Source organism: Eretmochelys imbricata, chromosome 9 (genome assembly GCF_965152235.1).
Source record: "Eretmochelys imbricata isolate rEreImb1 chromosome 9, rEreImb1.hap1, whole genome shotgun sequence".
Lineage (NCBI taxonomy): Eukaryota > Metazoa > Chordata > Testudines > Cheloniidae > Eretmochelys > Eretmochelys imbricata.
Genome location: NC_135580.1, coordinates 72,472,197 through 72,497,255, shown reverse-complemented (window position 1 = coordinate 72,497,255; position 25,059 = coordinate 72,472,197). Strand labels below are relative to the sequence as shown.

At 38.5% G+C, this 25,059-nt stretch overlaps 1 protein-coding gene across 2 annotated transcripts in view; it reads left to right on the top strand.

The window, feature by feature from the left end:
- KLHL4 (kelch like family member 4) overlaps nucleotides 1–24,784 on the top strand; it is a 75,421-nt gene extending 50,637 nt beyond the window's left edge. For both annotated transcript variants that reach the window (XM_077826592.1, XM_077826593.1), the window contains 7 exons: nucleotides 5,631–5,843; nucleotides 9,701–9,887; nucleotides 15,979–16,203; nucleotides 18,029–18,191; nucleotides 21,180–21,392; nucleotides 22,997–23,168; nucleotides 24,656–24,784. In XM_077826592.1, the coding sequence (XP_077682718.1) occupies nucleotides 5,631–5,843; nucleotides 9,701–9,887; nucleotides 15,979–16,203; nucleotides 18,029–18,191; nucleotides 21,180–21,392; nucleotides 22,997–23,168; nucleotides 24,656–24,715 (1,233 nt within the window). In that variant the 3' untranslated portion in view covers nucleotides 24,716–24,784. The remainder of the gene's footprint in view (nucleotides 1–5,630; nucleotides 5,844–9,700; nucleotides 9,888–15,978; nucleotides 16,204–18,028; nucleotides 18,192–21,179; nucleotides 21,393–22,996; nucleotides 23,169–24,655) is intronic.
- The last annotated feature ends 275 nt before the right edge of the window (nucleotides 24,785–25,059 follow it).

Sequence of the window (25,059 nt, the reverse complement as noted above, 5' to 3'; positions counted from 1 at the left end):
CTGCACAATGCCTAACAAGAAATATGTGCCACAATCCATCCTCAAAAGGAAAATGTAATAGGTGTAATTACTGGGATGAAATTGGGAGCTGATAAAAACATTAGAAAGAAACATTTGATTTTGTTGTTTATATTTTTGACTTGTTATTTAATAACTTGCTGTTATTAAAAAGAAAAAGTATGAACAGCCATCTTGTTATATTTGAAGATACTGTATGCAAGCTATATTGTATCCTTTGAAAAGTCAACAGGATTCTGGTCTAGCGGCCGTCAAGGAAGGACAACAGTTCATCTTTATTGACTAATGGTAGTGCAAAGAGAAGTCAAACACTGCTTTCAAGGTGTAGGCAAACAGGAAGAAAGGCAAAAAAGAAAAAGTAGATGAGATTTAGAAAAAAATACAAAAAAGTGGCAAGTATAGCAAAATTAATGTAAGAGGAAACATTCTGAGGAAACAAATAGCAATTTTATTCTCAAACTATGAGCACAAGATATCAACTAATTTAGTAGCAGCGTAAAGGCTTCACAATTCTAAAAGCCATTCCAGAGATAGAAGTAAATTAATTTGGACATTGTGGCAAATGAGGACAAACGCTGGGATGAATCTGAAGTCATAGGTTACAAATTTACTAAATTTAACACAGCAGAGAGGTATTACCCTCCTTGCCAACTATACTCTCAGATATCAGGCATTTTAAATGGTTTCACTGCAGGGTTACATGGCTCCTACCACATAACCCACAGACTCTCCTCAGCCTAACCCTAGGACTCAGATCACTCTTCTGAATCCTATCACTGCATCAGTTTCTCTGACAGGGGGACAGAGGGTACTAAAGGGGGAACCTTGGCCCCCAAAGGCACAAGGCCCATCAGCAAAATGTCAGGTTGGTTTTTTTTTTTTTTTTTTTTTTAAAACACTTCTGGGAACTCTTGCTTTTTTCCTTTTAAGATTGGAAACTAGCTACAAGTGGTGACAAACTTACATCCCTACCAAACACTACATCCTATTCTTATTTAACTCCTCCAGGATGCCCTGAGGAATGCAAAAATACCCACTGGGCCTTAGCTAGTTTGGCCCCTATGGGAAGAAAAAAATCCTTCCTGACCCCAAAACAGGTCAACCCCACTGCATCTGCAATAACACAGCTCTGAAGCTACCAGTTTAATGTGGGAAGGGTGGGGCTGTTGAAATGGGTCAAAATGAGGCTCCACATGGCCTTGGCTAGGGTTTAAGTTAATGAAAGGGATGTGTTAGGGACCAATCACTACCCCCGCTCTCCCATCTGGCCAATGAGTGGCTGGAGACTAAGCACTTGGAGAGGTCACCTCTGCATCCCCCAGTATGTGTTCGCCTTCTCATTTCTACTGGGATCTCCCAATCACTGATGGCCCCATCCAGTTTTTCACCCATTAAGGTGGGCAAGTAGCATGAACAGATTGACGGCACTTTTTGTGTCCCTTCCTATAATATTACTAGAATACATATATACTCTTATAGAGTTTGTGGACAATACCAAGCTGGGAGGGGATGAAAGTGCTCTGGAGGATAGGATTAAAATTCAAAATGATCAGGACAAAGTGGAGAAATGGTCTGAAGTAAATAGGATGAAATTCAATAAGGACAAGTGCAAAATACTCCACTTAGGAAGGAACAATCAGTTGCACACATACAAACTGGGAAATGACTGCCTAGGAAGAAGCACTGCAGAAAGGGATCTGGGGTCATAGTGGATCACAAGCTAACTGTGAGTCAGTGTAACACTGTCGCAAAAAGCAAACTTCATTCTTGTATGCATTACCAGAAGTGCTGTAAGCAAGACACAAGAAGTAATTCTTCCACTCTACTCTGCACTCATTAGGCCTCAGGAGTATTGTGTCCAGTTCTGGGTGCCACATTACAGGAAAGATGTGGACAAATTGGAGAAAGTCCAGAGAAGAGCAACAAAACTGATTAAAGGTCTAGAAAACATGACCTATGCGGAAAGATTGAAAAAAATTGGGTTTGTTTAGTCTGGAGCAGAGAAGACTGAGGGAGGGACATGATAACAGTTTCCACGTACATAAAAGATTGTTACAAGGAGCATTGAGAAAAATTTTTCTCCTTAACATCTTAAATACTCACATGTATCCAGGAGCTGAGGCTTTCAGAAGAATATAAAATATATCAAGACTCAGGGTAAAGTCATGAGATTTGGTCACACTGCACAGATGTTACTCCCACTCCCCCTTTTTCCTGCTACCCAGATGGAGCAAATCCCAGCCTCCAGAACTGGCTCCTGTTCTTGTTTACAAAATGAAGCATGGTGCTGGCGAAGTGAGGCAGAGAAGAACACTGCAAGTCCCAGAAGGGGGCCTTATATCACCCAATCACTAAGTGCTTAGGGACAAGAAAGGAAATCTGCACCTTCTGGAATCAGTTGAGGAATAAATTTAAAAGAAAATTTGTTTTAAAGTAGATTGAACCTGTCTTACAAAATGTTTTGGGGGAAGGTCAGGTAATACTGCACACACCCTGAACTTCAGGGGAGTGAACTGAATAAAAGATTATGATTTTGGCCCATCACCAGTTCAAACATGTAAAAATATCCAAATTAAGGGAGCAATTTACAAAGGCATATTGCAGATAGAGAGATTGCTTGCAATATGAGCTAATAGTAAACAGATTAGAAAATCAGCCACAAAAAAGCAAACCTGAGAACTTCTATTCAATTACTTTAGTTATTGATGCAAAGTATTAACAGTTTCCTGCCTGGTATCTCTCTCATGCAGATGAAGCCTGTTCTGATAAACAGCTTGTACTATTTTTGTAACTTAAAGTGGATTTCTCTTCCTGTTCCTATTCCCTGGAATATCACAACATTAGAGCAGGATGTGTATTAAGGACCAAAGTGAACATCTCCTTTAAACCCCCAATACTGTTATTTTTATATCTATTTTAAATACAATAACTCTTTTCAAGTTAAATAGTAATAAAGTCTCTAACATTACTATAATGAAGTCTATAACATATTACTGCCTACAAACAAAACGCATGATATTTTCAACTTTGAAAATGTCTCCATCTCCTTGTTCCAGGTTGCATTATATTTTCAAATATGATATACTACTTTAATGTAATTGTAGATATTAATTTATATTTCAAGCACATCCACTGAATGCAAACATACCTGGCTACATGTGTACAACAAATATCATCTTTAATGTATTTTCCTTACTACTGACTTGTAATTAGACTTCCAGAAGTAGTGTTTTTTGGGAAAATAAAAATATTGCTTTGAATGAAAGATTTTAGGACACCAAGATTCATGGCAAAATTCTGCAGTCCATGGAGAACTGTACCGGAGTAAAAACTGCAGGCCTGGGTCCCCAAGTATTTGAGATTTTAGCGGGAGAAATGTATAACCAGGACTGAATTTCCATTGTCTAACAAAAGGTATTGTTAAAGAGAAAATGTATTTTCTCTTGCTATCTTTTCTGCCCTTAGTAGTACAAATATGTGGTCAAGACTTGTCACAGTTTACTGCAAAAGAATGCTGAGGTAAGAACTTGGTGTATTTAAGACATTTGCATTCATCAATATCTAACCAGCAATAAATTGGACATTCAAACTGATTGTATGTATTCTATTCCAGGTTTATTAGTATAATTTAGCTCTGATTTTCAATCTTAAATTGTTTTAGAACAACATATAGTCGTTGTGTAGAGACTGTGCTGGAGTGTAGGGGCTAGCCAGTGCTGCTTCCTCTTCTGAAACTGGGGCAGCATCAGGCCTCCAAAACTGGGTAATTTCCTCCTTCTTTTACATGTACTTGACAATAGAGTAATGGATTACAGAGAGAAAGTCTCATGTTAAATCAAGATAGAACAGCTTGTTCATGAAAAGCGCGCGCGTGTGCTCACATACAATTTTTAAAAATAAGTCATTTAAATAACCTGGATTTAAATCACTCCATCTTGATTCAGAGCATAAGATGGAGTCAAAAATCCTGGATTCTATTCCTGATTTTGTCACTGATTCACTGTAAACTTTGGACAAATCACTTACAGAATCATTTTCAGAAGTACTTAGTAACCATGCTCCTCATGCAGCTGAAACTCAGGTCATTAATCTCTATAAAATGGGTGCAACTTTCAGGGGTTTTGAGAGACCTAGAGAGTTGTTTTACTTCTAATCTTGGATGAAATATCATATTAATAGTAAAACAATCTTTAATAATCCCTCTATAAATTAAGAATAAATCATTCAATCTGAGTGTTTAATGCTCAAAAAAGTGAGGAATTTTTCTCTCTCTGGACCTGGGTGCTCTCTAGGCATATGGCATACAATCTTCTCCATACTGTTGTTAATGAACTTCACCACCATTGTGCTTCTGTTCCTGGGCCTCTCTTTGGGCAGAGTATGACAACTAAGCCAAAGTGTTTCGAAAGTTTGTTCACAACATAGCACAATGTTAAAAAAAAATCACTACCCTGTAATTCTGTTTCTTTGAAGATGTTACCACCCAAGATTCTTATCCTGGGGCCTCAGCTTTCTAGTGCCAAACTGGTTCGAGATCTCCAAGGTATTAGATTGTTGACACGGACAGTTGGGTATGAGCTTCTCCCCTGAGCTCCGTCTCACCTCTGCCTCTTCCCCCGCCAGAACCTTCTAAATACACTCCTGAGGGAGCACCCCTAAAATTGCCAACTCACCAGGTTGCCTTTCCTTGCCACTGCTGATGTATCACAGGAGGACCCCTGAGCCTGCTAGGTGCTAGTGTGCTAAGGCAGAAAAAATATAGTTCTTCTTCTACCTAGTATTGAAATGCCAAGGCAACTATGATGATGTTTCGAACCTCTCATGCATGTTAGCCCTCCATGCCTCTGATGAGGGAGTGACCAATGGCTTGAAAGAGATGGAGCTGCCTAAAAATAGTTAGTTTCCTCAAAACAACTGGAGTAGTCATGGGGGAAAAAAATCAAGTGCACGGTTCCTGTGCGGGAGCTCCTTTGCTAACCATAAAGAGACCGACTGACAGAAGATTCTAGAAGGAGCTGAGGCAACAGTAATTAGAATGGAACACATGGCTCATACCCAACTGCCAGCGTCTCCAAGAACAAAGATGTAAGATCCGGAGGAATTCTAACCTATCTTGTTAGTAGTGGTGTACTATTATTTATGTATTACAGCAGTGTCCAGAGGCCCAGTTTGGATTGGGGGCTCATTGTGCTTTGCTCTGAAACAGTTCCTGGCCTCTAGATCTATCCTGTTCATACACTATCTCTAAAGAAGGCTAAAGCCACAAAACTCACTTTGATATCTCACTTAAGTCATAAGTCACTCTCTGGAATTCACAAATGAAAGGTTGGCATAGAAACTCAGTACAAATCCTCTAGATCTTTTCTATGTGGTTTTCAATTGCATTCTACATTTCAAGTTATCTATTTCTTTTTAGGCATGGAAAACAATTTCTTAAAGAAATTAATTTTGGGTGTACTTAAGAAACCATGTTAGATTCAGTAATCTGTAGAACATTTGTCTAGATTCTATTGGGAAGCAGGCATACAATCTATGCAAAAGATGCATTCTCTGTTCATATACTGTATCAGGGTGTCAATAACATGAGTTCATTGAAATCTATTCCTTTCTAGGAACACTTCACAGAAGTAATAAAGAATCAGGAATTTCTTTTGCTTCCTGCTAGTGAAATTGCAAAACTCCTGTCTAGCGATGACATCAATGTACCAGATGAAGAAGCTATATTCCAGGCTTTAATGATGTGGGTGAGACATGATTTGCAAAGCAGGCAACAAGACCTAGGAATGCTCCTCTCTTACATTAGGCTGCCGCTACTCCCGCCACAGGTATATGAATGTATAGTAAGGGGTAATAGCTTTAAATCACTACCTGCTCAAAACCTTTCCTCGCTGCCAGGGTACAATTCAGCTCAGTAGGGGTCTGTGTCACTCCTGCCTTACAATCTTGGGAGCCTTGCAATGACTTGCTGAAGTAGCTCCCACCTGGGCCACTCAGAAACAGCCTTTCCAGTTTTCAAGCCACACCTTGAAGGTCTGTATGCAACTGCTACCTGCCAGCCATCTTTGGGTTACACTGTGGCACTCACCACCCTCGGTTATTCTGCAGAGTGACCCTAACACACACCCCAGTCTCAGATTTTTCCACAGACATGTTTGTCCTACTCAGCCCTCTCTGGGACAGTACACATATTTTAAATTTGTTATTCCTTTAAGGGAACTGTATCCCAGTTTATTATCTCAAATAGTTATTCAGACTCCTCAGTTTAAACACATTAGATTAGTGTGATGCTCTGAACCTTAAGGGAACACCCTGCACCCCCTTGTTCATCCTTAAAATATGATTGTGTGGTATCCAATGCAAATTTGTCCTGTCGGATGTCTTTGGAAGGCTCATGATGCACTGAGCATTGTTGTTATAGTAATCTTATAGGTTGTAATTTCATGTATATAGTTTGAGGCTCAAAATGTGTCCTCATGGCTTAAAACAAGCCCAGGCAAAACTCTCCAGGAGCAGAGGGGCAGTTCACATCTCATCAGGGCATGTATGGGACAAACCCAGCCCAGCCTCACAGGAACAAAGGACACTGGCCTAGGCAGCAACAAAGGATCTGTTGGACTCTCGAGTGAGTCACCCCCCTTCCCTTGGTCAGTTTGGGACTACAATAAGGTAATGCTCACCTGAGTCTGAAGGGGTGGGGAAGCAAAGCCAAGAGGGAAGAAAGAACATGATAAAAGGGAGAGACATTTGCCGTGCAGTCTCTCTTCCACTTCCATCTACAGACACCATCAAGCAACTGAAGCACTGATCAAAGAGGAGAGCCTGGCTGAAGGGCAACCAGCCAGCCTGTGGTGAGAAGCATCTAAGTTTGCAAGGGCACTGAAAATGTTAAGATCAGCTTAGAATGCATTCCGCTTTTATTTCATTTGACCAAATCTGACTTCTGGTGCTTGGATTTATAAACACTTAAAATCTATCTTTTGTAGTTAATAATTTTGTTTGTTTATTCTATCTGAAGCAGTGTGTTTGGTTTGAAGTATGTCAGAGACTCCCCTTGGGATGATAAGCCTTGTACATATCAATTTCTTTGTTAAATTGATGAACTCGTATAAGCTTGCAGCATCCAGTGGGCATAACTGGACGCTGAAAGATGGGGGTTCCTAGGGTTGTGTCTGGGATTGGAGATATTGGCTAGTGTCATTCAGTTGTACAATCCAAGCAGCTGCTGGCCAAAAGTGCTCACTCACGTAGCTGGCAGCAGCTTACATGCCAGAGGCTGTGAGTGAACAGCCTGGGAGGGGGGGTTCTCATAACGAAGCAGGATAAGGCTGGATCCCAGAGTCAAGGATTGACCTAGCAGATCATCGGTCCAGATAACACCAGGGGAATGTCACAATTAGATAAAGCAGTAAAAAGTTTATTAACTACAAAGAAATTGATTTGAGTATAAGTAATTAGGCATAAAAATCAGAAATGGTTACCAGAAAATACAGATATTTATTAATGCCCAAACAACTATATTAGATTCAAGAAAAGTTTCTCCAGCAAATTATTGCAAACTCAGCAAACTCTGAGATCAGGACCCCTCACCCAGAGTCCAGCACCTGATTCCTTTTTCTCTTCACGTGCAGTGAATGCGATAGGCAGAGGGAGAAAAAGAGGCCCCAGGGGGTGTTTGTCCCTCCTTTTTATAGATTCAGTCCCCCTCTTGAAAAAAATATTTCAAGTTGGGCACTAAGAGACAAAGAGTCTGTTTGGAAGGATGTTCCCTGATGGCTTTTTCTCACCTGGTTGAGCCTTCTTTGTTTCCCTCCCAGCTTGATGACTCTGTTTATTGCTTAAGTGCAAATTAAGGTAAGTACACATTCCTCTGTCTAGAACATTCCTATTTGCTGATTTCTGTTTTGGCAGGGCTGTGGTGTTTGAAATATGTGTTAACAACAATATACAAGTAAATCTTATAACTTTACATAAAATGTTGCCACAAATATTTTATCAGGATGATACTGACCAGCTAATTATGAGTTTTTAAATGATACCTGAAAAGACATATTTTGTACAAAGATTATTACAATCATGTGTTGGGTGCTAATACAGGGGCGTATTCTGTCTCACACACACACACACACACAGACGTACGTATTTTCAGTTTGGTAAAGAACATATTTCTATACTAAAAAGATTTGATATTTTGGTAAATGGTCAAGTAAATATTATTGATTTGCAAAGATCCAATAAACAGATAAAAAGGATATCATAAGGCCAATATGGTTATTCGTGCTGAAAATCTGCCCATTTTTAAAATACCAGTCTACAGCGTATCTATCTGAAATGTAGTGAGTGCTTTGCTGTATTTTCTCATCTAGTAACAGAAACTTGGATATCCTACAAACTCACTAATTTAAATTGCAAATCAGTCCGAAGACTGAATAATTTTTAAAAAACATCCAAAACTTTTATTGTCTTGAATTTTAGCAGCATACCACACAACATAGAAACCAGCAATGTACATTTCATTACATGCATCATTACTCAACCTTTAACATTGAAATGGACACTTTATCAAAGGGAGTCACAGAGACAGCTTTACAGTTCTGTAGTGAGTTGACATCTTATTACAGCTTTGTGATATTTGTGGTATGAGACTGTCAATGCAACCCAACATCAAAACAGAATGTAATGTGTTGCAATGCATTATATGACATGCATTGTTAGATATCACTTCATAATTATTTTATGGCTTTCTGATTCTCTTTAATATTTTTACTCTATGCATTTCAACCATGCTAGTTGGTCAGAATCGGAGGTCATTCCTCTTTCCTTCCTAGTTTTTTTAAAGGGTATGAGAGGGACCCTAGTCAGTCTGGTACGCATGTCAGAATATGAAGTGCTGATCAAACCTAGACTCCAACACTGCATGTGGGTTCCCAAAGTGCATAAGCTTCTACAGTTGCAGGCTGGATATCGATATTACACATATTTCATTTAAAAAATAAAAGACAAGCAGTGGTGAGCTGGAGCCAGTTTGCACTGGTTCAGGCAAACCGGTTGTTAAATTTTGAAGCCGGTTTAGAACTGGTTGTTAAAGGGGTGGGGAAGCTCAGGCGGGATGGACAGGATGTGGCCCACGGGACCGTCCTGTCTGTCCTGCCTGAGCTCTCAGCTGGGGAGGCTCCCACGAGAATTTTTACTGACCCGGCGGCGCTCCAAGCCTTCGGCAGCACTTCGACTGCGGGTCCTTCACTCGCTCTGGGTTTTCGGCGGCATTTCGGCGGCGAGTCCTTCAGTGCTGCCAAAGACCTGGAGCGAGTGAAGGAACTGGTTCTTGAGCTTCTGGCAGCTCATCACTGGACATAGGACTTCTAATTAGTTTCTCTATTAGTAAAGTTGCCTCCTTTATTATATTGGATGAGCTTCTGCTTCTAATCAAGCCAAAGGGAGTTTTGCCATTGACTTCAATGGGAGCAAGATTGTGGCTGTTCATAACAGTAAATAAAAACCTTTTCAAGATTTTATTTTCTTATATTTACATTAGTTTGCATCAGATAATTTATTTGGACTATGACAAACCTCACATGAAAGATGGGCCCAAGATAATTAGATTTGTGATTTTGTTTCAGATATTAAGCTTTATCCTATCTTTTATTATTTAAATGAGTATAGATCAATCTGTTTGATTTCTCAGTTACTAGCAGATCTTGAAAATAGCCCAATGTTCACACATGACCTTGAGTGTCAGAAACTTCTTATGGAAGCTATGAAGTATCATCTCCTACCAGAAAGAAGGTCCATGCTGCAGAGTCCTCGAACTAAACCTAGGAAGTCTACAGTGGGTGCACTTTATGCTGTGGGAGGCATGGATGCTACTAAAGGCAAGTTTGGAAGTTTTTTCAGTTATTTTAGGAACACCCAGATAATAAGTGACAAAGCAGTTATTGGGTTATTAGAAAGTTTCTAAACACAGAAATTTAGGGATGAAAGAATAAATGATCCTCTTACTCTGTGCTATGCCTTCTAGCAGGAAGACCCACAGTTGTAAGTAATAGATTAACTTCTCAAAGTTTAGACTTCAGGTTCAATTCAGAAGAGCACTCAAAAATTTAGAGGTTTACAGCAGAATTTTTCTGAAAAAATGATGAGAAGAAAATTATATTATTACCTACGTGTGGCCAGTTTGGAAATACTGTGAAACGATCTTTTGCATATTGTTTTAGAACTTTGAACACCAGTCTCAACCAAATCCTGAAAGGTGAGAGGGAAAATATAGAAAAGTAAAAAAATTAACTCAATATTATTGGACCATTTTAAGAGTATCATTTATTATCGCTTCTAAACAAAGCTAATCACATATTTTAAAAAAGAGAACCTTTCGTTAGAGTCTTGGGTTTTTTTCACTCTTGCAACAATACATAACATTTTTCAGTACTGCAAAGAAAATTCCTACAGCTTGTCCCTGAAGACTAATTGTTACAGTGGTGTTCTACATTTCCCAGCCATCCCATTGTTGGAACTCCACTGCCTTCCCCTTATAAGAGGATTAAGGGGGCTAGAGGAGGAAGGAAGTTGGTTCCCTGGTGTAACAGATGTAGGTGCCATGAATTTCCCTTCCTCAGCTCCCATAAGGGCTGATTTCCTTTACAACCTTGTCCAATCCATTTTATCCAATAACTAACTATAGCCTTTCCATAACAGGAACCTTCATTTGACATATGCCACAATTTTACTTACTAAATTGCAACATTACAACCTAACCCCCTTGGCCCCACCCTAATGGGTCCCAAACCTGCTGTGGAGAAGGTGAAAAAGCCAATACTGACAGTGAGGGAAAAAATCCATCATAGCCCCTGAGAGGAAAGGGCAACTAGTGTGATACTCACAATGGATCACGAAGGGACACTGTTCCTTTTTTCTAGATTCTATGGGGCAGAGGGGGAAGTGCTCTCAGCCTCTCAATGATCCAAGTGAAGCAGAGCTTTCTCTGCGACTGCATGAAATATAAATACCACCACCTTCCACTTCCCCCAATTTGTTCCAGCTATTTCCTGCTCCTCGTTGCTCTGCACAAGTAAACTTTCCCCCCTTCCTCTACCTCTGCTACCAGATGTGGAAGGATCCCCTCAAGATGCAACAAACCCTTTTCTTCCAACCAGCTGGACAAGAACCCAAAGCATACAGTGTGGTGAGCACATTCTCACACCTGAAGTCATGTTCAGTCACAATGGCATGTACACAACCAAAAAATCAAGGAAATATCACTTAGCAGTTTCTTTTCACAGTCCGCATCCTATTCTTTAATGATTTACTAAGAATTATACATAGAAATGTCATTCAACAGCACTCTGTGATTAAGCCCTTTCAAATTACTAAAAAGAGACCGGAAGTACAAGTTCATATGGACTGTAATACTTTTATGTATGTCACTTTAAAAATGGAATAGTTCATACATTAAGGAACATACTAATTAATGTTCTGCAGGAACCTTACCCTCATACCTACAGTATGTGAGCCTGGAAATACAATTATTCCAAAATGTCATAGGGTTACGTCACAGAGCTCCTGCTCTTCAGAAAATAAGCAGCAAGATAGGATGTTATAATTAGGTTTAAGACTAGTGATTCGCTCCTTTGTTACATTTTGCTGTATGTAATGAATATTAATAGCATTTCAAGACAGTTGCCCATTCCACTTTTAGGTTTTAAAAGTATTACAAATACTGAGTTCCTTTAAAAATTACAGCTCACCTCCTAAACATCAAATATCCATAACAGCCAGTGTTATGAAGAGCAAGAAAAATGGTTAGCATGATTGATTTGTGTTCCCTGAAGAGTCTGAAATAATTGCAACTCTACAATCTTTTAAAAGTGAAACACACGTGATGACACCTATCACTAGATAAAGGAAAGAAACTGAGCCTCTTTCCTGAAGTTAGTTTCATCAAACTAAATGATATTGTTGTAAATCATCTGCTACCAAGAACTGTAAGCTTAAAGATAAACTAGGGTTTTTTTCCCCCATCAAAAGAAAAAAAAGGCAATTTGTTTTCCAAGCAAGGACTATAAAAAGAAAGGACTTTTTTTATGAACATGTGTACTTCCCATCAGTGACTCTTTTTACTCATTATCTTGGAAAGAGTCCATTTGTTTGAACTTTCGCCTTTTGATGGTTAGGAAGTCAGTATTTCCTCACTTCCCCACTTTCCCATAACCACTCTGACTCACATCTTGAGCCTGCATTGGATTTGTAAGATAAAATCAATCAACACCTAACTACTGTACACTAGTACAACAACATGGGGAATGGGAGTAAATTATCACCTCTACCAATAATGCAATTCTGTGAGGAGAACAAAAAACCCCCACTCCCCCCGCCAAAAAAAAAACACCCCCCGCCAAAAAAAACAAAAAAAACCACCAAAAAACCTCCACAACCACCTATGGTACCATTCGTATTTATCAGAGGATATTGTGAAACAGCTCAAAGGAAGATCAAAACTAGGCTTATTTGCTGAAATTTTCAGAGGCGTCTAGGTTCCCAAATCCCATTGAATTTGAATGGGTGCTAGGTGCCTGACTCCTGTAGGCTTCTCTGAAAATTACAGCTGGTATGCACAGATACACTGTTACCAGATGTGCCCGTTCCTTTGGGGTATGCTCATTTATTAGGGTTACTCTTCTGGGGTGGGGGGGGTCTGTAATTCTATTAATGTACTGCTTATGTCACTTGTGTGTTCATATGGAGCTCTACTCCTTCCTTCTGCAAGTCCCCTCCCAATGGAGCTATCTTGCAGGACCTAGGTTCCCCAGGACTGGGATCCTCCAGCCCTAGAACCAGATGAACACACACACACACACAGAGCAAGTCTGAGCAGACCAGATCAATCAGCACTCTCAAGCTGACCCCCTTATATGTCCCTATACTCAATGGGTTGGGTCAAGCAGCATTTTCAAGCTGTCATCCTTATATGCCCCTGGTCTCATCAGGCTGGGCCAAGCAGCACTTTCAGCTGCCACTCTTATGTGCCATAGGTTTAACATGTCCCTATCCCCACTTTCACGTCACAATTGTACTGGTAGTAACCCACTTGATGAGCAAACCACACAGTATTTTGGGCACTGTAGGGATCTTTAGCTTAGGTAAAAGAAGCGTTGCTGCAGAGTAAATGGGGGAAGCTAAAAACACAAAAGAGTAAAGTTGTGTGAGAGAGAGAGAGAGAGAGAGAGAGAGAGAGAGAGAATCAACCAGCTTAGCCATAAAAGTTACTTATTCAATAATAGTGATAACTACACAAGGAGAGCCTAAACCAACATAACAGTTATATTATTAAAGGTTAATACCTGAGGTAGAAAAGAAAAAGGAAAAGGAAAAGGAAAGGAGATCTCACCCATTCCATGAGGCTTGAACTGGTCGGGGTTCCCAGGTGATGGTGGTAGCTCAGTGTCCTGAGTGCTGGAGAAAGGCAGAGCCCCCAGCACTATCAGTCAGGAGATGGAGTCCCAGTGGAACTGATGCAGAGTTTGGGCCCATGCATCAGAACACTTACTTGGGCATAGGTAGGGGTTTTTGTAGAGAAACAACAAGGGTTCAAGGAGAACATTAGCTTTGTTTATGGGTAAACTGATGACTCAAGGGTTTTCTTTAGGCTAGACTATAGGAGCTGATCACTCTTGGCTATGGGTGGTGTTTTCTTCCGGGGAACTCACAGTGCAACTTGGCTGCTTCAGTATTTTGGATATCAATCAAGGATTCATTACTAGAATTGGCCTGATAACTGCTGATCTGGGTGTGTGCAGGTGTAGGTTCATTAACGTCTGCAACAGAGATCCCCCATGATGCAATTCTTCCCTGCTTTTCAGGTACCAGAGTTCAGTGCGCTTCTCTGTTCTCCATTCTGTATGCAAATGGAGATGTCTCCCTGTCCCATCTTTCAAGCAGATGAGGCTAGAGGAGTGGTCTCTGTTCTTCAATCTGTATACTAATGGAGATTTCTTAATCTTGTCACCCTTGTCAGAAGAGGTCTAGCCATGTCTCCCAACGCCCTTCACTGCTTTCTGCAAGCCTTTTCTCTGATCAGTTTGGTTCAATCAGAGACTTGTGGGGTGGTGTGTCTTTCATGAGTCAAACAGGCTAGATACTGCGCCCTGGTTCCCCAAAAACACAGAGCTGACTAGTGTCACCCTACAGAGTTAATGTAATTTCACCTACTTTTAAAATTAGTGGGTTGAATGTTTCTTTAAATCTTTTGAAATAATCAGACTGGAGGATTTTGGGAAAGCTCACGCATTAGGAGAGCAGAGCAAATGGGGAGGGGTCAAAGGAATGAGTAGCAAATAGGCAAACAAAATGGAGAGCATTGAAAGAGGTAGTGAAAGGGATATACAAATTCAGAATAAAAGGAGAGAATAGGGAAGAGGAAGAAAGTTTAAAACTAGGAAAAGGGACAAGATCAGCGGGGGGGGGGGGGGGGGAGGCGGCCAAAATATAAAAAGACAAACCATTTTAAAATGTTATTTTAAACTTCTCGATTTCTTTAGTTCCATTGCCCCATTATTCCTCCAATGTATCTGGAATGGTATATCCAAACAGGGTCTGGTAGGCAGCGATGTGTTCCATGGTGTTAGTCAGAGCAGTAGGGATTAGTCAGATTAATTTCAAGAGTCATTAGATTTTGAAAAGCATGCAACAGCCACCAGAAGGAGATAAAAAGAGAACATTAGATATTGTTCTGGTTATTTCAATATACTTAAACATAGTGTGGAGTCACTCCTGACTGGATTTGTGAGAGTACTATGCAGTAAATTCTAAACCTTCATTCCAGTTTCTTCCTGCTGTTGTGTTGGTGCCATAAACCATACTTTAATTGCTAATTATAGGGCTTGTGGTACTTGCCTTCACTTCTATCAAAATTAGTAGATTTTATTCACATTAGGGGACAGGCAGAAAATCAATTTGTTTTTCCATATGGTTGCCTTCAGGACCACATGAATGAAACCACCCAATCATGCTAGAAAGAATCTTCGGACTCATAGGTATGATTAACAATCGCCGCCTGCCTACCTTAGTTACTGGGCAGTCGCCTCCCCGATGTGTTAAATCAACAATTATGGAAGCAACAGCAACTACTGAATGACTGACAGGAGCCATTGCTTTGAAAAGTGTAAATTTTGAGTGGCATGGAGTCAGGGTTCTAATAATAGAGGTAGAAATGACCCTTTCACTCAAAGCATTACAAAAAACACAGCAATGTAAAAAGAAAAGTGAAAATACAGATCATGTATTATTGCAGATATAGGATTATTTCAAGCCCATGACATGGCTGGAATTCATGGTAACCACACAATTTTACCTTGTCTGTTTTTAATAAAATAAAAAGTATATCAAACGTTGTTTTGGATGCACATGCAGGACTCATATACATTCATAAATATATTAAAGGGCAGATATTTAAACATGGCATCTGCAATTTTTCTTATGGTTGCAACAATTTAAGTACGAATATTGCTAGGCACCACAGTGCCCCCAGATACCATATTCATAAGGAAATGAAGAGAAGAGAACCTCACAGTACCTAAATAACTCATGAATTTAACAACTTTGCAAAATTAACTATAGCCAAAACATTTGTTTACATCTAATTCTGCAGTCTCTAGTGCTTGGTTTACTTTTATATGCCTGACGATGCTATACCAATGCATTTAATGCAGCTGTCTCAGTAAGTCCCCAATTTTCAACCTAAGAACTAGATCTCAATAAGAGTCCATGCACAGCATTGTCAAAGCCTTCAAATTTAGTAATGGTATCCATGACGGGGATGTGTTGGGTGTGTGGTTGGGTGTGTTGGGTGTGGGATGTGTTGGGTGTGTGTTGGGTGTGTGGTTGGATGTGTTTGGAATAGAAACTACTGAATGTTAAACACTAAGGACCTTCTGATGTAGTTTAAAGTTTTTATAATTATGCTTTTAACAGGTACCACTACAATTGAGAAATATGACCTTCGGACAAACAGTTGGATACAAATTGGTACCATGAATGGTAGACGATTGCAGTTTGGAGTAGCAGTAATAGACAACAAGCTCTATATTGTGGGAGGAAGAGATGGCCTGAAAACCTCTAATACAGTTGAATGTTTCAATCCAACTACCAAAGTTTGGACTATAATGCCTCCTATGTCAACTCACAGACACGGCTTAGGTAAGAGTTAGAGTTACTGTACAATACATATTGCACCACATTTACAGATTAATACTACTGATTTTAAGAATGATAAATGTAAAAGTTAAGTGTTGCCATAATTTTTTTAAATATTTACCAATACAAAGCAATGTTTATACAGGATATTTTTCAAATCCAGCTACTTTCCCACTGCTATAAAATCCTGCCTTGTTATTATCCTAACAAACTTGCACTGGCCTTTCAATGCTAATTTTGCTCTGAACATTTGCAAAAATATATACAAAGGTAAAAGTAACAAATTATTAGGAAATTCTAAAATCCCATTGACTATCTAAGGGATCCGTTTGCAATACACGATGGACCTTGCAGGTGCCATTGACTTCAATTAGCATTGGGAGTGCTCAGCATGTCTGAAAATAAGGACCTATAACACTGGTAAATATAATTAAATATAAGTGTGCAAAGAATAATATATTTACAAACACCTACATCCTATAATCAACACACTTTACAACATTCAATGAATTTGTCCTTTCAATTCTATTTAGAAAAATATTCTTCTACTTTACCAATTATCCCACTGAGAGAAAGCTCATACAACTTAATGTACCTTTGGACTATATCCCTCTATACATCTTTAATAACTATGTGAAATCAACCGTAAACATACAATTGTGTGTTCCCATTACAGAACAAAAAAAACAGGGACAAATTTAAGGCTGGGTGGCTCAATATAAGCGGGATTTTAAAAGGCTGAAAATCCTTCTTTGGGATAAATTGTAGCATGTGAATTGAGAAGGACACAATTCTAGAAACAAGTATTTCATGAAAATCTTCAAGCTGTTCACAAAGATAATCGTTACAGTAAACAAAATAAGAATAATAATTTAAAAAGTCAAATGACTGATGAAATTAGATTCATAACCATTCAATCACCCCAGTCCCATGGCATGTAATACCTTTCCACCAAGTACTCTGTACTGACATCACAGCTTAGTGCTCTTCCAGGTCTGTCAACTTTGCAACTATTTGCTTTGATAAGACAAGTAGGAGCTCTATATATCTTACATAAACAGGTGAAATCCTAGCCACAATTAAATCAATAACAGTTTTACTACTGACTTCAATGGGGAGGATTCACCCAATATATAAACTATAACTTTAAAACCTGAATGTTTATAGTTCGGTTCCTAAATCAGCTTGATTTTCAAAGCTGTCTTGAACCTATGGCTCCTATTAGCTTCAATTAGATTTTGGGTCTTTGAAAATCAGGCTATTTATATTTAGGCCTGTAAATATGGGTTTAAAAGCCTAACTTTAGGCATCCAGATTCAAACAAAACCAACAAAAACTAAACATAATATAAAGTATACTAAACAATATGAAGGGCCATCCATCCCTAAAAGGAAATGAGAAAACTCAAAGGCTCCATAGTAGCTGAATGATCTTGTTCCTGTACCTAAATGCATAGCGTCAATGAGTTTATGTGCAACTCCTAAACATATTAATAAATACTACTACTACTAACCTGAAGGGTTCAGTACAAATGGAAATGGCCAAACCCTGGAGCGGGGAGCGTCCATGTTAAAACTGCTTCCCTGTTTATCTTTGAGTGAAAGTCAGTGTTTTCCCAGCAGAAATACTGTATTCATGTTAAGTGTTTGTGACTTACATTCTGCTCAGTGTCATGCAGATTTTATATAGATTTATATGAGATGATTTTTCTGTAAAGACATTTTTAGAGAAATGAAAAGCCATAACTATAGCAGGCAATGAATATTAGTTACTGAAATGTTCTGATGTCAGACCTATCTAATTTTGTCCCTAATTCTATTTTTCAAAGGCGTAGCAATGCTTGAAGGACCAATGTATGCTGTTGGCGGTCATGATGGATGGAGTTATCTTAATACAGTAGAAAGATGGGACCCCCAGGCACGGCAATGGAATTATGTTGCTAGCATGTCAACTCCTAGAAGCACAGTGGGGGTTGCCCCATTAAATAGCAAGTATGTAAACAGACAAGCTGAAGGACTGGGGGTGGGTTGGAGGGTTGTTTACTTACTTTTGCTCAGCTATGTATGTGTGACCATTTACTTCCAATATTTAATAACGTCTTCTCTGAAGAGAATTTAAGATTATAGAATAGCAAAAAGACATCATCACAGACCACACAACCTCAAAAAATTATTGTGGTAAATAGCCTTTCAAATTTTCCCTTCATAAATTGTATCTTTATGGTATTTTAGCTATTTATAGTTATGCTAATTTGAAATGATACCACAGGTTTGAAATAATTTATCTCCCCAGAGCCATAGTTTTTAGTCTTGTCAGGGTTTATATAGTCTTTTCTTCCATCTAATCTAGACAAATTGAGTTCCAGGCAGTTTATTGTTCCTGGATCTTTCTGATGAGAATTTAAAATGGATGTTCTGTGTACGTTTCAGAGACACTACAGATCCCCAGGAACTTTGCACAAAAGTAGACATTCCATCCATGCATCTTTGGCTAAAAATTGCCCCTCCTCCCAGTGTTGTGTAGTGAGGCACATTTTATTTTCTTCTATTTTCCAATTTAATAAGGGGCTGCAGTATTTCAGCTATTAGTGGAGCAATTCCTAAATTGGTATATGGTTGGATCAATTTTATCCTCCATTCCCCACACACCAGTCAGGAAGAAAATTGGAAAACCAGGTGAAATGGCACAGCTGCTTTTGGAAGCCTCTCGGTATGATGTTTTGTGGGGCATGGATGAGCATGACAAGGTCCCCTGGCTCACACCCCTCTGCATCCCATGCTGCCAAATCCATTTATATAAAACTTTCAGATTCAAGCAAATTATAACCCAAAATATGCAATGGCAGAATGAAGCTGGCAAATGACCTTAAGAAAAGAGTTTCATGTATATGTTTACTCAAAACATTTAGAGAAGCAGAACTAGCTATTCAAGCCCATTTTATCACAGAGGAAATACCTTGCAGACATCCTCAGTATAAATTTTACAAGAAACTCCTCTTAGTGTCTTCTACATTGATATGCAGGAAATCCCTTTGCTAAAGAGGAAATCCAGCCCCATGGTGTCTCAGGCCTCAAGCACTCTTGAAACAGGCTGCCTGGCTCCAACCTGACCTAAATTATGTCTGTTAGTTTTGTGAGGTAATCTACTACACAACAGGGGATATGATGAGATCAGGTGTGATTCATTTAGCTCCTACTACTGCCCTTCAACTTGGTGAAAAGCTTCCATGTAGACTTTTAAAGACTTTCTCCCTTGTTTCCCCAGGATCTATTTTTTTTTAAAGCAGTGGTACTGAAATTAGAATATTTATCCATCAATTATTAACTACACCAGAAAACTTTTTAATTGAGTTTCAGTACATACAATGTGTTTTGCCCAAGGAAACATGTAGGAACAATACCAGTTTGTAGTGGTATTTGGTCTTTCTCCTTCAGAGAAAGGGAGAGGTACATCTTATATTTAATTTCTAAAACATGCCCATCACATTGCGCCTGGGTATATATTCTTACATTAAGAAAAAATATCATTCAGGTATATACCTCCTCAGCCAAACAACTGTGCAGGGAAGTGAGCTTTATCCATTGCCCTGAATTCAAAAACTCGAGCTTCGTAGGGTCCAACCCATGAAGAGTGTGCCAGAGTCAAAGAAACTGCCATGAGCATACAAAATGTTAAAATTTAGGGGCTGAGAGTAAGAAGTTTGGTTTGAACAAACATTTCCTAACCAGCTCTAGTGGGAATATATCATCTGATTTCACCTGTAAAGATGGTTTTCATGGAGATAGATGATGATTTCTCTGGTGTGTAGGATAAACATCATGCAAGGTTTGAAAGATCAACGTGACCTTGAAGAACTACATCTAAAAGAGAATAGGACTCTCATGAAGTCTTTCAAGAACACATTCAATTTTCCCCATTCAGGTACCATTTAATACACTGCCCCCTTCTGCACCGGATTTAATGTCTGAGTAATCTGCAAGTAGAAATTGTACAAGTCTAATCTGGAACCGAAAGAGGCATGGATAACAGATAAGGTTCAGATCTGAAATAAATTCTCACACTAATCACCATCAAGCCACTGCAGCTGCCTGGGAGCAACCCCCAAGAAACATTGGGAAATCCAGAAGGGTCCCAGGATTTATAAAAGTTATTGACAAAAGGCTGAAAAATATCCTGAGTCACAGAGCAAGCACCATCCCCACCATATTCTCTCTGCTCCCAACCAGTCAGCATCATTTGTGTCTTACCTGGATTGAACTTCAGTCAGGTCATTTTAAACAAGGTCCTAATATTAGCCAGGCACTGGAAAAAACAAAAAAGACCATACTACCGAAAGTAAAATGCCTTTTTAATACTAATGGCAAGACAGTGCAAACTACATCACTGTGTCCTCCAGTAGCTTCACACAAGTTTAATAGAAAGGATGATATAACAGGTCCCTGCTGAAATCTACCTTGAGGTCTTTCAGACACAGGGAATGATGTGTCAAATAATTTAACTGATATAAGATTCAGTTTAATAAAGTTTTAAATTATTAATGGAATAATAACATTGTTTAACAATACCTTGTTTAACAAGTCAACCATCCAAAAATAAACATTTGTAGCATCTGTAGGAAAACAATATTATTTTTAAGATTACCTGTTTCCTGTTTTGTCTCTTCAGATTATGTTTAATGAATAGCTCATATGTGAAAAGGCTCTTTAATCTTATTTTTCTTTTCTATACTACTGATAATACTTAATAGTGAGACATGCAAAAATATGGTAGCATTCTTTCCCTTTGAGATTAGAATCATATTCTCCAAAAAGCATTATGGAAAAGAACCCTAGAGCATAGTTAGTTCCAAATTTCAGTCTGTGAGATTAGCCTCACTTAAAATGCTTTAAAATAAACAAATAAGATCTCTATTAAAATGAATGAGTGAAGACAGAACATATGTTTACAGCACTGGTTTATCCTTATGTGGATTATTGTAGATTATATGCTGTTGGTGGACGGGACGGTAGCTCCTGCTTAAAATCCATGGAATGCTTTGATCCTCATACTAACAAATGGAGTATGTGTGCTTCAATGTCTAAGAGGCGAGGCGGTGTTGGTGTTGCAACGTACAATGGATTTTTATATGCAGTGGGAGGTCATGACGCACCTGCTTCCAACCACTGTTCTAGACTTTCTGATTGTGTGGAAAGGTAAGGATTTTTATTTATTTTTTTAAAATCTCTGGAAACAAATTTACTTACAGTACAACAATGGAAATCCCTTAGCTTGGAACATTACATTTGCAAAATATATTACAAAAGTAAAATTATAAAAATGCTAAGGGTCTGCTGAATTTAAATAGATTTTTTTGAAGGCTGGGGTTCATATAGAACACAAATCAACAGAACCTGAAAGTTTGGGTTTCCGTACCCAGCAGCAGTAGACTCCGGCAAGGTTTTATCAGCCCTATTAATGTGTTTCTTCTAGAAGGTCAATTGAACGAATTATGTTTTCACCAGACCCCTAGGTTGCATGTATAAACTATCATGGCTAATGGAGGACTTGTTCATCCCTTTACAAAGCTGTTTCAGAAGCACATTAAGTTGATCTCATGTGGCATATTCCCTCCCTAAATTACTGTTCTTCAAAGGTGAGCTTCATCTCTATCCAGATACCCAACAACACGAGGCCTATGCACCATTTAAGTCCCACTTAAACCCTCAAAGCCATGAGCTAAGTATGAACAGCAACAAGATATTACAAGATAGTTGCTGGGTTTGTATGCATTTATTGAAGAAAAGCTTTCATATTAACCCTTTTATGCAAAGATTTTTAAATGAACCTTATTGAAGCATATTTGCATATGAGATGCTACCAGCAGACGTACAGAGTCTCAGAAAAATGCAGACACTGGACACATCTTTTTAAGGACAATAATATTGTTATATTATGTGCTGCCCCCCACACCATCCCAGTTTGCAATATGAACTAGGAAAAGAGTATGCTCATAACCTGCTTAAACAGTGACTTGTCTGGACATTTAATTAGCAGTATTGGCAGTATGTACAGAGAGAACTGATGGGTGTCTCCTGCAGTGCGGTGCTTTGAGAAAGGCAAGGGAAACACTGGTGAACATGCAAAACACCAGAGGGGATAGACAGGATGGTTAAATTCTGCTTTCTGTTATATTGATGTAAATCTGGAATAACTTAACTCCACGGGAATTGAGATTTATACCAGTGTATCCTGAAGCGATTGTATAGGCAGAAGCAAACTGAAAACCCATGTTAAATTTACTGTATATATTTTGAGTTGACTTTTATAAAGATAAATATTTTAATCAAAATAAATATTACCTACATGAGAAATGTTTCACGTTTGCAATGAAGTTTACTTTAAATGTTAACTCTGGCTTGAAATAGTGGCTGCATGCTTTATGAGCAAAGGGGAAGAAGAATGCATTGAAATCTGCAGCAATTTATCTGATTAAGCTACTGTCACAATATTATTGCTGCACACTTCACATTATACAGCATGAAATAATTGTATCTAAGATGATAGGCAGTGACTATATCCTGTAAAATGAGAAGATTTTTTGTGCGTGTGCTTGAAGAGTCCTCTAGTGGCTAAATAAAATATTAAACCATTTTACTTCTGTCTCTCTCTGCTGTTAACTGTAATTGTCCATGAATTGGTTCATTTTCTTCTGTACTGTAGTTCATCTAATCTGAGTTGTTTAGAATTTAAAAATGCTATAATCATTATCTTACCTGTGACCAATTATTTTTCTAATCATGGTCATAAAATATCCTAGATATGATCCTAAAACTGACACCTGGACAACAGTGGCACCTTTAAGCGTACCACGTGATGCTGTTGGCGTCTGTCCTCTGGGGGACAGATTATATGCAATAGGAGGCTATGATGGACACAGTTACCTGGACACTGTGGAGTCATATGATGCACAAAATAATGAATGGACAGAGGTAATGTCATATAAATAAATTAAAAACTTGACACTACACTAATTATTACAGGGACAGTAGAGGTGAGTACAGTAGAGGTGAGTACATTAAAAACAAATAATTTATATATGCTGTACACTGGGACATATAAAATCAAGATACTATTTTGCGTATGTATAAAATATTGGTAGTGCCTCATATATGACATCAACTTAATTCCCAAACAAAAACTATATTAAGATGGAATTAACACTGAGAGCATATGTTAATAATTTACAGTAACACACTTTAAGCTTCAGCAATTTTGCAAAATGTCCTCAACCGTGGGCTCTGATCACACTTATAATGCCAAGGCCAGGATATGCTCTGTTGAGCATAAGACTATTACGGAGATGTATTTGATCAAATGTTAAACGCCACAATCCCCGCTTCCCCTAGTGGATGCACAGCCACTTTCAGAGTCTGACGAGCAGAACACCTGAAGTAGATAGTATATAGTTGTTTGATTGCAGTTGCAATTGACCATTTAGCTGTATTGCACCACTACATATGGTGTACTGTAGCTATGCAGTTCTTTATGCAATTCTAATGTGCTGTAATAATCTACAAGATTTTGCAACATACAAGAAAAAGGTAAAAATTTGATAACGCGAATAAAAAGGCAGCTCTAATCAATGAAGACTATTTGCTCCTACTATAATGTGTCAACCACAGTGAAAGTAGAAGTGAAAGGTCAAAGCAAATACTTTCACTTTATAATGAACCTACCGATTCTTTTGGTTCTCTCTTTCTGCCTAAAAATAAAGTTTCACATAGATTGATCCCGTTCTGTGGAATTTTACATGTTGATCAAAATACTGATATTTGCATAGATTTGGTATTGCCTTGACTAATGTTTGTCACCACCGCCCTCTACTGGCAGGTATTTTAAGATCTGCTCAACTTTATGTAATAGCATGCTATCTTATTTTTACCATATAGTTATGTAAGTATAATGTTTACATTCCAATTGATTTATTTCATTTCAGTGTTTAATATATAGAGCAGTATAAACAAGTCATTATCTGTATGAAATTTGAGTTTGTACTGAATTTATGTAGCCTGTTGTAAAACTAATCAAATATCTAGATGAGTTGATGTACCCCCTGGAAAACCTCTGTGACCCCCCCAAGGGGTTGAGAACCAGTGTTCTGGACCACCTCCTATTACTTATAGTTGTCAGAGATTCTCCTGTAGGTAGCATGACCCATGCTCCTGGAGCACAAGAAACTGAGTTTTCTCTCCACTAACTGAAAAGCCCCATATGGCCACGAAATCATGACAGCGTTCATTAAAATTCTGCTAACAGCAAACATTGCATTTTTTTTAAATTACTCTTTTGCATAGTTCTATTTAAACATATTTAATGATTTTACATACTAGAAAAAAAAACCCTGCTTTCCTTTGAGTCCGTAAGTGACAGATTACATGAAGTTAACTAAACAGAGAAATGTGTTTCCTCCTTTTAGGAAGTCCCTGTCAATATTGGAAGAGCTGGAGCTTGTGTTGTTGTGGTGAAATTGCCATGACGGATGTCCCTGGTGTGAAATAAACCCTGAGTACAGTTCCATAAAAACCATGTGACAGGAGGAGAAGAGACAAGTTCCAGAACATACTACAAACTACATACATTCTTGCAGCTCTCTACTGGAGGAAGACTCAGATCTGAGCCATTACGTGGTTTGAGCACAAAACTGAAGTTTATCTCCATTGCACAGACAGGTTTTTGCAAAACATGAATCATATGCAAATATCAATATTTTGTTACACCTGATACACAGTAATACAATAATAATGTTTAAATGGTTCAAGTCTATTATAAAACTTTACTTGTTGTTGTTAATAATATACAACAGCAGCTAAAGTGATAGAT